The sequence below is a fragment of the Rutidosis leptorrhynchoides genome, chromosome 10 (genome assembly GCF_046630445.1).
Source record: "Rutidosis leptorrhynchoides isolate AG116_Rl617_1_P2 chromosome 10, CSIRO_AGI_Rlap_v1, whole genome shotgun sequence".
NCBI classification, from domain to species: domain Eukaryota; kingdom Viridiplantae; phylum Streptophyta; class Magnoliopsida; order Asterales; family Asteraceae; genus Rutidosis; species Rutidosis leptorrhynchoides.
In genome coordinates this window covers 136,419,386-136,435,718 of record NC_092342.1, presented here as the reverse complement: position 1 = coordinate 136,435,718, position 16,333 = coordinate 136,419,386, and the positions used below count along the sequence as shown (strand labels likewise).

The 16,333-nt window shown below is 34.3% G+C and overlaps 1 protein-coding gene across 1 annotated transcript; it reads left to right on the top strand.

Moving 5' to 3' along the window:
- The first annotated feature begins 1,519 nt into the window (after positions 1-1,519).
- Positions 1,520-4,307, top strand: LOC139872647 (uncharacterized). The gene is made up of 4 exons (XM_071860564.1): positions 1,520-1,654; positions 2,247-2,736; positions 3,220-3,254; positions 3,326-4,307. Exons 2-4 carry the CDS (start codon positions 2,436-2,438, stop codon positions 4,088-4,090), a joined length of 1,101 nt encoding a protein of 366 aa, XP_071716665.1. The 5' UTR covers positions 1,520-1,654; positions 2,247-2,435; the 3' UTR covers positions 4,091-4,307.
- The last annotated feature ends 12,026 nt before the right edge of the window (positions 4,308-16,333 follow it).

Sequence of the window (16,333 nt, the reverse complement as noted above, 5' to 3'; positions counted from 1 at the left end):
TTTTGAAATGTTAAAAAATTCTGAAAAAGCGATTAAAGGTGCTTTGTTTAAAGCAAAAAGCATGGAGAAAGTACCTGACATGAGTGGTAGCAAGGATGTGTTGCTTTCGGCTTCCAGTGTTCATGGTGTTCTCTTCAATATCAATTTAAATGACTATCCTCCTCTTGTCCACAAGTCTTCACTTGTCACTTCTCCCTCCTTACAAACAGCAGGTGTTTCTTCTTTATTTAATTGTGAAAATTCCTTTGTTTCTAAGCTCAATTCTTCTGTTCCTTTCACAATGCCTCAATCTGATCAGTGTTGTGGAATAAACTGTAAAGAATCATGTGACAAAATCAAAGCTCGTTGTGTTCTTTCTGATAACAGCAACCTTTTACCCAATCATGTCAACAATAAGGGAAAAGACAAAAAATCCAAAGATAAAGCTTCAATTTGGGTCGATGACGTCCCTAATCTATCGGGTTTGTTTGACACTTCTAATGATATTAATCATGTTGTTGGAAACGTATCATCTCTAAAAAGTGGAGTGTCAATTCGTTCCCAATTTGATGTTAAAAAGTTAACTTACAAGGAAGAATTAGCCAACTTTGCTGTGCTACTGCAAAACATGGCTGAGGATGATGATACTCTTATCAATAAATCTAAATCACGAGGGTAATTTTTACCTGGATTCTTTTCAAGCAATTGCAGACAAGAGTGCATATTTTCTTTCAAAGATTCGGTTCATGCTCCGTGTGGTGGTATCGATCTTTAGCAGCGAGTTTTCAATTCCGTTTGAGAACAATTCTTCAATATTTCAATCGTTCAATGTCAAGGTTCAAGCAATTGATTCAAGTGTAATGGCTCTGTCGATTGCTACTGTTCTTCTTCTATTGACCTAATCCCTTTTGGTTAATCGACTCTTCATCGTTCTCTCCGTAGCTTTTAGACTGCCGATTTGCTTACTTCTTGGTTTGGGCTCACGAGCCCTTTATGCTTTGGGCTTGATCTTAGGCATTTACGGGCCTGCCTCAACAATTCTACCAATTGTGTCAAGTTTTTATGGGCTTTATGTCTTTTTAGTATTTTGGTTTGTTTTTTCATTGTCTTTCAATTTCTGTCATTTCGTTAGGCTCGAAAGCCTCTTTCAATGTAATATGTTGTTTTACTTCATCTTTCCGATGAAAGTTAATAAATATATTTCTTTTTCGCCGAAAAAAATAAATATAAACAAGCTTAATATTCGGTAGTAGATAGAAAAAATAATATAAACAACACCTATAAATATACCATTAAAATTACATTACTCCTATAAAGTAATTAATGTCTAGGTACATAAAATTGCAAAATATTAAAGGGTGATGATTCGTACACCACCAATTTTTAGCCGTACACCACCAAACATGCTTTACAGTGTTGTATAGTACAACATCATAATGCATGTTTGGTGGTGTACGGCTAAAAACTGGTGGTGTACGGATCACTCCCCAATATTAAAAGGAAAGAAAACACGATTTTGAAGTTAGGAAAAAAAGGAAAAGGTAGATATATTTGTAAAGGTTGAAATAGTGTCCGCTGCTTTCTCCTTTAAATTAGGGTTTTGTTTTCTTCGTCATTTCAATTACAATTTCAATTATATTTATCTTCCATTCGATTCCATTTCTTCATCTTCTCTGTAAGTATTTCACTTCAAGTTTAATTGAATACTTCAATTTCATCAAATCTCTATGCACGTATGTATAATTGTATGCTGTACTGCACTGTACTGTTTTCCCCCTTTGCTTACTCTAATTTTTAAACCTAGGTATGCGGACAGTTAATTATTTAGCTGCATAATATTGTGTTTATGTTGATATTTAAAGTATTAGATTGAAGTATGAACAAAATAAGGTTAAATTGTTAATCTTCTATTTGAAACTAAATCAACTTATGAGCATAAAGATTAATGGTCTATATGTTTTTTTTTTTTTTGTTTTTTTTTTATTTTATGCTTGAATATAAGAATTTTCAGTGCCCTTTATTTGGTTGGAAAATAAGTTGTTCTGTCATGATTAAAGTTTTGCTTAGACTTTGGGTAAAGTTTTATTTAAAATATTAAATTAAAATTCCTGTGTAGCTGAATATCTTGTTTAAACTTCATTTCTGTAATTTCAAATTGTAACATTAGCTCCTATATCAAAATAAATCCAGAGCATAGTTTCGTTTTGGCTATATGTTGTATTTGCTACATTATGGTATTGATAGTATCGTTCCTTGGTGTTGTGTAGGGTTTATTTGATGCCGCTTGGTTATCAAAATCGAGTTTTTGTGTGCTAGTTTGTGGTTTCGAAAAAGCACCTGGTGCGGCAGTAGGATAATCTAATCTGTTGGTATTATAAAATATAGCTAAAACGGGGTCCCTTTGTTGCGTGGCTGCTAGGCCACATGGGTCTAATGCGGCTAGCCATGACTGGTCCATGGGTCCACATGAGCCTTACTGGAGAACCAACACAAGCTTTTCACCTCCACCACCGAGGTGGGATATGCGGTACAACTCCGAAAGTCAATCGTTTGGTTCTCAAGAAGGTAGCCAGTTATACGGGTCGACATCATCCTCAAATAGTAGAGGAAATTTTATATCTAATCATCGATATTCTGTTTCTGACGGAGTTGGGACTTTTATTAGTAGTCCGTCTGATTTTTCGCCAGCTCAGCAGTGGACCCCTTCCACAATACAAGAAATTAGCATTGATGAGTTTGAAAACTCTTCAAGGAGAGGTATACATTTTACTTCATTAGTTAAATATTGTTATTGTTATATTCATAATAGGTTAAAAGTTTCTAATAAGTTTGCTATTTTTATTTAGTTATCTTATAATTAAATGAAATAGCTTTCTAGAAATTGGGTTGAAAGTCCCGAAAGTGTTTGTTGTTTACGCATTTGAAACGTACCAAAACAATCATGCGTTTTTTTGACCCGTTATGCAACCTGCCTGGCCCTTTGCCACCTGCAGTGGTGTATTAAGATCTAGAATTATATACTTTCCACACATGATTTAATATACACTTTTTTTTTCTTCCTGTTGGGCCTCAATTATCAGCATGATATGTATATCTTTGTTCATGCATATCTTTGTATTATTTTATATTAGTTATTACCATACTATAGTGGCTTGTTATAATTTTTAATGATCCAATTTTTATTCATATATTATCATAACCCTTATGCTAAGTCGTGCTAATTTACTGTTTATTTTTCAGTTTTGGGGCCTTTAACCTTTTCACCGACCATTGAGGTATGTTATCATCTTTAATAACATCTCATTCACTTTCTATATTTTTTTCTCTAATGATTTTCATTTTTCAGAGAGATTCCATTTCGTCGCGCTCAGACAGTAGCGATTATGAAGCAATAGTCAAATCACAATCAGCACACCGTAACTTCACAAGCCGTCGTTGCTTCATGTCCAAACCGGTCCACCCTTTGACTTTTCCACCCGAACAAGATAGGCCCGTCTTTACAGATTTCAACGAGCCTCATAGAGACACTGCTAGTTGTGATCTTGATTCTACCGATGTTTCTGAACCAATCGAACCCGATTTACTAACCCGACCACCCATTACCCAACCGCCTGTTCACAAATGTGGAATATGTGACCGAAATCTCTCGCAAAAATCACCTTGGAGTTCTCGCCGGATTGTTCGAACCGGCGACATGCCGGTCACCGGAGTACTTTCATGCCGCCATGTTTTTCATGCCGAGTGCTTAGACCAAACGACACCAAAAGTGCGAAAAGGTGACCCGCCGTGTCCCGTTTGCTCCAAATCCGAAGAAGAAACGTCTCTCGATCATCGGGTTTTTTCGAAACTGAAAAACGGGTTTCCGAGACTCAAACCGTTTCGTGAAGATGGACCGTCAAGACCGTGGGGGTGTGGTCAGGCGGGAAATTGTGTTGAAGGTGCGGTAACTGCACCTTCAAGAAATGCAATGTTGTTGCTTAACCGGAACCGGGTTAAAAAGAGCCTTTCGTTGAAGAGTAACTCGAGTAGGAAAAGTGGGTCACATTCTTCGGGTGATGCAGGTGCAGTTGATTCTTCAAAGACAGATGCGGGTTCGAATAAGAAGTCTTAAAAGTGGTAACTTGTGTCTTGTGTGAAAGTGGTTTGGGGGTATGGAAAATGTGGTTAAAGGTTATTAACAGCAGTAGAAAGATTTTTGTAGGATGGTATGTATATCATCCAATCCAACATGGTATGTAAAATATCAGTTTAATTGCTGACATGTGAAGGTAGACTGTTTCTGTTTGTTGTTTGGATCTATATTTAACCTTCTTGGCTTGTTTTGGTTGTGTTTTGTTGCCATATTCCTTGGTATAGTGATATATGATTTGTGATCTTTATGAAATCTTTTGCAAGGGTTTCAAGTTGTGGTCAAAGTTGGGTTGGAAACGGCCACATAGTAATTTGGCTGGGCCGCATACAAAGTCAAAATACTCTCCATAACTCGAACAAGCTAAAATGTTTTTAATTTATCTTTATAAAAACAGTTTGGGTGATGGTGGGCTTAGGTTTGCATGAGTTTGACACAAGAAGCACTATTCTTTTGAAAGAGTAAACTAATAAAGCCCGTGTATAATTCCAGAGTTTCGGAATGTTTGGATCTTACTACCAACAGTTATTTCGCATTTAACTTTTTTTTAGAACAACTTCAAATTTTATTGAAACATACCCTTCTAGCAAGAAGCTAGTAAAGGCTCGAAGATTACACGAGCTTTAAAAGCCAAGAATTCTAATTTACGTGTTTCTTTCTACTACTGTACCAAGTAAACGACGTGAAACAAATAGAATCTAAAAGTAAATACCTCTTCGTAGGGGGAGTGAAAACCACGCTGTTTCGGAACCTTCAAATGTGCCACACTAGAGGTGAACACCCTAACCGGTTTTAAAAAAACAACCGGTTCTGACAGGAACCGGTTTTACCAAAAGCGAAACCAGTTTCCGGATTCGGACAGGTTCTAAACCGGATCCAATTTGAAATGCGAACCGGATAGTTTGCGGGTAAAAACCGGTTATTTTGAGAACCGGTTCTGAACCAGTTTTGTCTCAAACGGTCAAAATAAATAGCCGTTTTTTTTTTTTTTTTAATTTGGTGCAGTTTTTTGGAATTTTTATGACAATTTTACCCCCATTAGTCTAGTATAAATATATGGTATTAATTTTGGTTGAAATCACACCTTCTCATACTCTCAATTCTCAAATATTTCTCTAAATCCATACGCTCTAGTTATTATGGATAGCTCTTAAACATCCGCTTCCGGTTCCGGTTTCGTTGGAACATCTTCACGCAAATACACCAACAACGATGTTAGCCACATAAAAACAACTAGCCGAAAAGGCGATGTTTGGGCTAATTTCGACGTGTGTAATGAATGATGGGGCGGAAAAAGCTCGTTGTAAAAGATGTGGGAATTTTTATTCAAGTGTGGGTAACACTTCTTTACGAAAACATCTTGCTACACCTACAAGTTGTAAATCAATTGTTGATCAAGATACGATGCAACCTCCACTTGGTCGGTATGGCTCACTTTTGGCTTTCGATATGGAAGGCCTTCGTATCGATTTAACAAAGTATGTCATTCAACAAGGGCTTCCTTTCAACCACATTGACAATCCAAAGCTTACGCAAATAATTCCTACTCGATTACAACCGCGATATAACAATGTAAGTCGTTCTAATTTAAGACGTGATGCGTTTAAATTATGGAAAAAACAATGATATAATTGAAGGTTTTCGAAACTATAAATATAATGTTTCTATAACATGTGATGTTTGGACCGCACCACACGGAACGACAAATTCTTATTTAGCCGTTACCGCTCATTGGTTTCATCCCGATTTTTAGTTATTAATGAAACGGACAATCGCTTTTAAATTATTTGGTTATCCGCATACGGGTAATAATATAAGGAAAATTCTACACGACACTTTAATTGAATATAATTTAGACGATAAAGTTTTTAGTATTTCTTTAGATAATGCGTCAAATAATGATAGTGCAATGCGCATGTTAAAAATTCGTTTAAAACCGGTCTTAGATGGTGCTTTAGTACATACACGTTGTGTTGCTTGTAACATCCCGCATTTTTCCGTTAAATTATTTTAACGTCCGTCTTTTTTTTATAGATAATATCTTCCGTTATCTAAATTCGTACATTTCGTTGACTAACGTTCTAAATATTTTCGTTATTTGATTTTAACATCTCTCGTTTACTCTAGCGTTATAAAATATTCGCTCGGTTAATTCACGCACCCGCTTTCAAACTCGAGGGACCGAAGTTGCCAAGGGGCCAAACTAGTTGACTAGGCCAACTAGTCAACCCCATCTCATCCATTCATTCATACTTCCACCTCCCTCCTTCTTTTTCCTCTCTAGCTCAAGAACCCATTTTTAACACCTTCAAAGAATCATCGTCTAAATCAATTCAAGCAAGCAAACATCAAAACAAATTACATATTCGTGATCCTCTCATCATCCTCTACATTTTGGTACCAATTTCATCTCGTTTGGGTAACATTTCTAAAATTCTAGATTTCTCTAATTCGTGTTTTTGACTTGAAATGGTGTTAGTTAGTGTCTATGGCTCGTGTCTAGCATGAATATATGATTTAATTGCTCGATCTTGTTGTTTTGCATAAACTAGCATGAACTTGAAATGAGTTAGTTTAATCTTTGATTTCGAATGTTTAAATGTTGTTTAAATGTTAAAGTTCATGTATTAAATGTGTTACTAGCATCATTAGCTTCATTTTGATGTGTAGGTTGATTTAGATAAGCTTCATTTACAAAATGATTGAATTCATGATTTTGGTTAGGGTTTGATGAACTTTGAAATGAACTTTTGATGCGTTGAATGCTATGAAATGTTGTTAGTAAGTGTTTAATTGTATTGTATGTTTAATTACCGTCGAAAGGGCATATCATATGTGTAGATTGGATTCCCGAGTCAAGAAATGCATATTATGAACTTGAAACTTTAATTTTGAACGTTTAACGATAATTCGATGAGGTTTTTGTTTTTGTAAATGTTGAACTTGATTGATGAAAAGTGTTTAGCTGTATTCCTCGTCAAAATACCTTTCCAACGATATACGATACGTGTTTTGAATGTTTACGGTTCATAAGTTATGGTTGTTTGAAGTTGGATTCGTCTAAGTGTGACTGCCCAGAATTTGCTGAAACAGACACAGATGTGGCGCATCACCTCTGGATGCGGCGCATCAGTGACAGATGCGGCGCATCTGTAAGTGATGCGGCGCATCTGATGCTGACTGCCCAAAAATTTCGATTTTCGTTTAATTCTAACTATACTACGCACCCCCGATTGACATGAAACTTGGCCAACATGCTCATATATGACTTCTAAGCTTAGGAAAATAGTTCGGGACCCGAACCGAATGTGTTGACTTTTTCGTTGACTTTGACCAAGTTTGACTTTTAGTCAAATTTAACAAAATGCTTTTGCAATCGTTCTAACGTGCTTTTATACTTGATTCTTGCATGAAACTTGACAACGTGATTCACATGCTATATATATTCGAGTCGTAACGAGCCATAGAACTAATTGAACACATTTCGCCCGACCTTGTGTCGTAATCGGTTAATTGATACAACTTACTTGTTTAGGTCAAGGCTAAGCAACTTTCATGCATACGTTTACTTTGTGAAGTACATTTATACTCGTGCACTCGAGGTGAGATCATAGTCCCATCTTTCAACAACTTTTATACTTTTAAATCATGGGATGAGAAACATATACAGTTTTATACTACATACTTTTATACTTTGAACACAAGTACAGAAACAAACATTCCACAGCGAGTTAGAACAAAAAGCCTCAATTCGATTATCATTAGTTACACTTGCAGGGTGTAAGCGAGAACTTATATTATGTGATCACATGGGCTTGAGGAGCCTCATTCGGACGGTTCGCTACCGTTAGCGGATGAAATATATTTTCGGGTTTAGTGTATGTTCTAACACTACGCAACATGGTGCAAAACAGTTAAGTATTGATAATTGGGTGCTCGCGAACATACTTTTGGAATGCAAACGATTCAGATAATCAACGTTATGGAAATACAAAATCTTGTGGTTCAAAACAACGTTTATAAACACCTATGATTTCACCAACGTTTTTCGTTGACAGTTTTCTATATGTTTCTCAGGTTCATGATTGGCTATTTGATACATGCTTCCGCGTGCACTCATACTTGCTTGGGGTCAAGCATACATGCATACACTTTGATTACTTGCTTGGAGTCAAGCATACATGCATACGCTAGTGATAGCACCTTTGGATTCAAACAAATGTTTACATACATATTTACGCTATTTATAGGAACCGTGATTTTAAACTAATTGTTTCGCAAGTTATTTCATTTGTACTTTATAACTTTTGTAAACTTAAACTTGTTGTCGAACCGTTTGGTAAACTAAACTTTGCAAGTCATGCACGTTTAAAATGAATGCAACATAATTTTGGTCAAACGCGTCTCATATAGGGACTATGGCCACGTAACGGGACCTAAGTTAACGGCGCCGTCAATGAAGATTTTGTTGAGTCGCTACATATGGTATCAGAGCGTTGGTTGTACTGAACTAGGATATGCATTAGTGTGTCTGACAGGGTCGTTAGGATGAATTAGTGAATCTAGACTACAACCGGATAGTTAGCTAATGCATTCTGACATGCCTTTGCTATAGATAGCACTTACTTGACTACTTGCGCATTATACTTGAATCTCTCTTAAGCAAACTTCTTAGTGGTACCAAACTTTCATCATACGAACTCGTATTCTGCAACTTTCGAGTAACACACGTAAACTTAAGATTCATACGCGTAAGGATGACGACGACTTCATTAGTCATAGTTGTTCGGGAACTCTGTCTCCCAGATTGTTATTCGCCACCGTTTCAACTTACTATCGGTGTCACACCGGTGTTCCTTACTATTGATGTGCGTAGAGGTGTATACGAAATAGTTATATTTTTACTACAAAATACGATTAAATACGATACAATTTTACACAAATTATTTATTTATTTATAGAGTGGATATACCTAAACCTTGCTACAACACTTATAGGCAGTGTACCTAATCATACAGTAGTGTAGTTTTTAGTAAGTCCGGTTCGTTCCACAGGGAGCTAGCCAAGTTTAACGCTATAATAATTTTAACCTATATTTGTAAATATATATATATATATATATATATATATATATATATATATATATATATATATATATATATATATATATATATATATATATATATATATATATATATATATATATATATATATATATAAAGTATTATTATTATTATAAAAGGGGGGTTTTACCGTTTAATGACCGGTTTGTCAATTTTAAAACTTTAGTCGCAGTCAAAACCTAATGCAAAATATTAAAATAAAATATAACTTAATTTAAAGCGTAAAATAAATAACGATAATTAAGAGTGCAATAATTAAAAGTGCGATAAATAAAAGTTGCGATAAAATAACAATTTAAAGGTATTATGCTTATTTAAACTTCCGTAATCATGATGTTTGGCGTGTTGATTTTAGTTTAGTCCGATGGGTTAATTGTCCTTTGTCCTGGTTTATTTGATACGTCCATCTGGTTTTTGTCCATAACGGTCCATCGGTCATAAATTTAAAGTGTGAGTGTCCTTGTCAAATTATCCTTATATTCGAAGTCAAATATTCCAACTAATTGGGGATTTAAACTGTAACAAGGTCTTAATACTTTGTTAATGATTACACCAGGTTATCGACTGTGTGTAACCCAAGGTCTTATTAATTTGTTAACAATTACACCAAGTGTCCTTGTATGTAATTCACCCCTGTTTTAATAAGTCCATTAACTATTAATTCATCTCCGTGTCTGGTTAAATGAACAATTATTAGTGTTTATAAATATCCCGCCCATCGTGTCCGATCGAGTGTATGTTGGTTATTTATAGGTACATCCAATTGTAAATCTTTATATTAAATTAACGAATTATCATTCAGTTTAACAAATATAAAGCCCATTAATAGCCCATAGTCTAATTTCCACAAGTGTCGGTCTTTTGTCCAAACCCCAATTATGGTACAAAGCCCAATTACCCAATCTTAATATTTAGCCCAACATCACGATTACTTCGATTTAAATAAGCATAATATTAACTTAGCTACAAGACATTAATGAAAATAATATAAACATAACTTACAGTGGGTATTAATAGCGTAGTGGTATACGGACAGAGTTCCGACTTACAAAACCTTAAAACATTCGACTAACCCAACCTTATTATTATCACTAACTTAAAATTAAAATTACAAATTGAGATTATGACTTGGATTGATAATTGATACATATATTATGTATATAGAGTAAGAAATAGAAAAAGGTGTGCCATATGCTTGCTTCCCTCCGTTCAATTTATAGGCAATTTGGATGAATACTATTTGCGTTGAAAGTTAGTTGAAGTTTGAAAACTTCAACTTTTCATTCTACACCGATGGCTTTCAAATGATATAATATTTTTATTTGATATTATTATTATATTATTATTATTATTATTATTATTATTATGAATTATTTAAATATTATATTATATTCTTGAGCATAGTTGACTTGTAATTTTTGCTCCGTTGAGTCGTACGTTGATAGTTGGTTCATGTCTCAGTTCCGGATTTTCGAACGCTTTTTCGTATGCTTAGATATCTTGTAATTTGCGTTTCGTGACTTGTACTCTGTCATTTTTAGACGTTATTCATCAATAAATTGAATCACTTGGAGTGTAACTTGTACGTTTGAGCATTTTGGACGTTCTCGTCTTTCAAATCTTCGTTTTCGTCTTTAAATCTTCATTTTTGAACGATATTCGTCTTTCGTCTTCGCACTTATTTATTTAAACTATTACAACTAAAAATAAGGAAATTACAATAAAAAACATTACATTTTGAAATGATATTGCGTCTAAATATATGATCATTTTAGGCAATATCAAATATTTCCACACTTGAACGTTGCTTGTCCTCAAGCAATACAGAACTTGAAATTATATCACACTTCACTCGAATCACTTTTTTATTCTCACACCTTTTACATCAGTGATTTTAATACAGCGGTATAAACAATGATAGTAACAATATGGTTTACAGTCCCACATGACTATGAAAATTTAGATCCTTTAAGGAAATTGAATCTTTATGAAAACATTTGATCTTTTGAAAATTCAAGCTAGATTTTACCCTAGACAAGTTTTTCGGAATAACCCTTCACCGGTGTTTGCAAAATGTTTTTGTGGGTTGTGTGGGTTTCAGATTTGAAAATTTTAGCTCAAAACTTGCGGTTTTGTGTCACCCACTTGCTAACCTTGTATTAGGAAAGCAACACGTCCAGTATACTTGCTCCGTATATTACCTTTCGGTAAACTACCGTCCGGTTATAAAGGAAAGCGATGAACAAGCAACTGTTAAGGCAATGTCTAATGACATGCTTTTGATTATGGTCCACATCGTGTCGGATGCAATTACTATCCTTTGTAGGAGAAATAGTAAAGATCATCCTATAATTTTTCGGTCTGGCACAAGGTCCTGTCTTCGACCATGCTATGCAACCACCGTTCTTACGGTTGACACCCTATTTAGTTCAGGTGACCTAATGAATTCCAGGTGAATTCTTAGGATTTTACGTTCAATGGTAATGAACGCATTGAAAATGGGTTTTCAGAAAATAAATCGGTTTTATTTTTGATCAAAATATTTTCTCGTTCAAGCTCGAGTTCAGATATCATCGAATTCCATGAGTTTGTAATTCTCAATCTTTAAGGTCAATCTCAAGGATTGAGTAATATCAGGCTTAAAAGCTGATTTTTTAATCTTTAAGGAGATTATCCTTTCTGGGGGTCTGATTCATTAGTCTTATCAGGCTAATTTGCACGGCGCCCTCCCCATTTTACGAGACAGATTCTCTCATGGTTAGGATAAGTCTGACCACTTGGCGAACCTGTTTGATGCTAAGGTCCGTGGATTTCCAGCTGATTTTTGAGAAAACTTTTCAAGGTTTTTTGTAGACTCTACAACTGGTCTGGACGACAACTTCATGACCTAAATCAAGAAGCGCGTGTCTTTTTCGGAAGACTTTACTTCCTTTTAATGATGGAATTGATTCATCGTGTAGATCCATCTTTTCTTTCAAAGATATTATAGTAAACCGGGTAAAACTGATTAATATTGTCCAAAACAAAAGTACCTGCAATAAGCTTGTACAAGAATATGTGATATATGTTTTAAATAACTTGGTAAATTCTTCCCACACTTAGTTTTTATTTATGTTTTTCTTTGCCTTTTTCTCCTCTATTCCATTTTAAATGAATTCAAGCGTTTTAGGTTGTTTCTCAATTTATGTCCTTTCCGAGGTAACAATAATTTCGGTGTTGACACCTAGTTTTATCGTACATAAATATGTATAAACATGATTTTGAATTCATTTAGTTGAAATTTTTTTAAATTTTCTCAAAATTTGGCAAATAAACTAAGTGTATAAATTAAATGTTTATACTGAAAGAATTTAACCCCTTCCCACACTTGAGATCTTGCAATGCCCTCATTTGCAAGAAATCAGTAAAAATTTAAATACATGAGGGTGATTAGTGTAGAAAAATGATTAAAAATACCGAGTTTGTAAACCTATTATTTTATATCACATTTGATATTTTACGTCTGGTCGTTAAAATTAGTAGCTTTTGCTGAACTTAATGCCAGTTTTTGAAAGTGTGCTATTTTACCATGTGTTGTACATAATATAAACTACAAACAAATATATACATAATATTTTCTTTTTATAAAACCATTATTTATTAAAACAATTTAAATGAATAATTTTTAAAATTTTGTTTCCTTTTACTTTAGGTTGAGGTAGTTTCGACACTTTTACCTAGTCCGTTCCTCAACAAAATTTAAAATTTGTCATTTTAAAGTGATTGTTTTAAAAGCAAAGATTTTTAGGTTTTTTTTTTAATGTTTTTGGCATACTTTAGATCAATAAGATTAAAAATAATGATAACAAAATTTCTCATCCCGCCCTCGGGTAAAGCAATTTCGGTTCAAAGACCTGGTCTTAAACTTACGATGAATTTTGGAAATCAATTTTTAACTTAATGAAATAAAGTAAATTTTTGTTTTTAAAATCACACCAAACTTAAATTTAAAATGCATTAAAAAAATTCATATAAATATCATTAGTATTTTTAATTTTACAAACTTATATTTAAAATAGTAGTTTTTAGAATATTTACAAACTTAAATATATTGATTTTAAAAATTTACAATATTAATTTTAAAAACATGTAAAAATAAAATTAAAAATCTTTTTGGTCTTTTATCCCACTTTAATCAATCAAATATTATCAAAAATATATGCCCCACTTTTGGGTAAAGCAATTTCGGTTCCATAACCTAGTTTTACTCATGACGAATTTTTGAAATATTTTAGATTGATTGATTAAAGATATTTATACCTTATGAATAAACGGTAAATTTTGCAGTGATGTAATAAATTTTTGTATGATATCAATAATTTCGGTTACGCATACCTAATTTTATTGAATACCAATTTAATACTTTATAGCGAACGATTCAGCGTTTATTATCAAAAGGTTAAAAGCAATAAATAAAAACAAATAAAAACTGTACATACTTACCTGTGAGAAAGAATTCTCAGAGACCTGCTTTAGCCGACTCGTAGTATAGTCGAACTAATTGGTTTTCCATAGCTACGTAGGCATAACCTCGAGCATTCAACAACTTTTCTTCTAAACATATGTACGGTCCTTCTCTGCATAAAGTAACGAACTCGGTATTGGAATATGTCTGATTCGTCGAGCATTTTCCTTCGTGTGACCATTTTCCGCATTTATGACATCTTTCAAGGTGTCGTGCTCTTCTTTTCGCTGCGGATTTTGATTTTCCTTTACCAGAATGTGTCTTATTATGATTGTTCCTGAGTTCTTTTCTTACTTCGTCACATCTGGCTCTTATTACTGACACCAAGTCACTTGGGAGGGTGTCATTATTACGTTTAGTAATCAAAGCGTGTAGCATTAGACCATGGTTTAAATCAAAGGAATTCTTCATCTCGTAAAACCTAAATAAAAATAAAAATTCAGAATGGGGGGAGAAGACTAGTTCTTTAGGGTCTGCTAGGGAAAGACCATTCGGATTCCATTCTCGGAACTACACAAAAACAGAACATCTAACTCTAACAGAAATACATATTACTCTTAAAAGGATTCAAATCTCCCCACACTTAGTTAGCTGTGGTGTCGAAATTATGATTAACTTCGTTGTCAACTTCCATCGGATCATGTACGTAATGTTTAACTCTGTGACTATTAACTTTAAATTCAATCCCATTTGAATTTATCAACTCTACTGTTCCATATGGGAAAACTCTTTTGACTAAGAATGGTCCAGACCATCTTGATTTCAATTTTCCAGGAAATAGCTTGAATAGTGAATTGAAAAGAAGAACTTTATCTCCTTCCTTAAATTCTTTTGAACTTCGAATTCTTTTATCATGCCATTTCTTTGTCTTTTCTTTATAGATTAACGAATTTTCATATGCTTCATGTCTTAATTCTTCTAATTCATTTAGCTGACTTAATCGTAGACGTCCGGCTTCATGTAAATCAAGATTACATGTCTTCAAAGCCCAAAATGCTTTGTGCTCAATTTCTACTGGAAGACGACATGCTTTTCCGTAAACGAGTTTAACAGGTGTGGTTCCAATTGGAGTTTTGTAGGCTATTCTAAAAGCTCAGAGTGCATCCTCTAATTTCATGGACCATTCCTTCGGATTTGATCCTACGGTTTTCTCTAAAATACGTTTTAAAGCTCGGTTGGTATTTTCAACTTGTCCACTTGTTTGTGGATGATAAGCGATGGAGATTTTATGAGTTACTCCATATCTTTTGAGAACTTTCTCAAGTTGATTATTACAAAAATGCGTACCCCGATCACTTATTAAAGCTCTCGGTGTTCCGAACCTTGCAAATAGACATTTTAAAAACTTGACTACAACTCGTGCATTGTTAGTTGGAAGAGCTTGTGCTTCGGCCCATTTAGATACATAATCAATGGCAACGAGAATGTAGCGATTATTATGAGATTTTGGAAATGGACCCATAAAGTCAATACCCCAAATGTCAAATATTTCACATACTTGAATGACATTTTGTGGCATTTCATCACGTTGACTTATTTTTCTGGCCCTTTGACAAGCATCACAGGATTTGCAAAGAAGGTGTGCGTCTTTGAAAATTGTAGGCCAATAGAATCCAGCATCGTAGACTTTTCTTGCTGTGAGTTGTGGCCCATAATGCCCTCCTGTTGGTCCTGTGTGACAATGGTTTAAGATTTGACTAGCTTCCTCCCCGAATACACATCGGCGTATTATTCCATCGGGATAACTTTTAAACAAATGTGGATCTTCCCAAAAATAGTGTTTTATATCACTAAAGAATTTCTTTCATTTTTGGTACCACAACCCTTTTTCAAGGAATCTACATACTAAGTAGTTTGCATAGTCTGCAAACCTTGAAATTTCATTGTAATCTATCTTCAATAGATATTCATCAGGAAAGTTGTCTTGTATGGCCTATTCATTTAGAACTTCTAATTCGGGATTCTCAAGACGAGAAAGATGATCAGCGGTGAGATTTTCTGCTCCCTTTTTGTCTTGTATTTCAATATCGAACTCTTGTAAGAGTAAGATCCAACGGATTAATCTTGGTTTGGCATCTTGTTTCGAAAATAGGTATCTAAGAGCAGAATGGTCGGTATAGACCACCGTTTTTGCTAGAACGAGATATGATCGAAATTTGTCAAAAGCAAAGACAATAGCAAGGAGTTCTTTTTCAGTAGTTGTATAGTTTTTTTGTGCTCCTTGTAACGTCTTACTAGCATAATATATAGGTTGAAATCGTTTTTCAATCCTTTGACCTAAAACGACTCCCATTGCAAAATCACTTGCATCGCACATGAGTTCAAATGGTAGATTCCAGTTTGGAGTTATCATGATTGGCGCATTAGTGAGTTTTTCTTTAAGAATATTAAAAGATTTGATGCATTCATCTGAAAAGATAAATGGAGCATCTTTTTCAAGGAGTTTGTTTATAGGAGTGGCAATTTTAGAAAAATCTTTTATGAAACGTCGGTAAAAACCAGCATGCCCTAGAAAACTCCTAACTCCTCTAACATTAGTGGGATGTGGAAGTTTAGCAATTACATCTACTTTAGCTCTATCCACTTCAATTCCTTCCT

What these genes read in the sequence shown, in the direction of transcription:
- LOC139872647 (XM_071860564.1), top strand. Translation starts at nt 2,436, where the DNA reads ATGGGTCCACATGAGCCTTACTGGAGAACCAACACAAGCTTTTCACCT. An exon ending in TGAAAACTCTTCAAGGAGAG is followed by an intron (nt 2,737 to 3,219) that starts GTATACATTTTA and finishes TTTATTTTTCAG; the next exon opens with TTTTGGGGCCTTTAACCTTT. An exon ending in CCTTTTCACCGACCATTGAG is followed by an intron (nt 3,255 to 3,325) that starts GTATGTTATCAT and finishes TTCATTTTTCAG; the next exon opens with AGAGATTCCATTTCGTCGCG.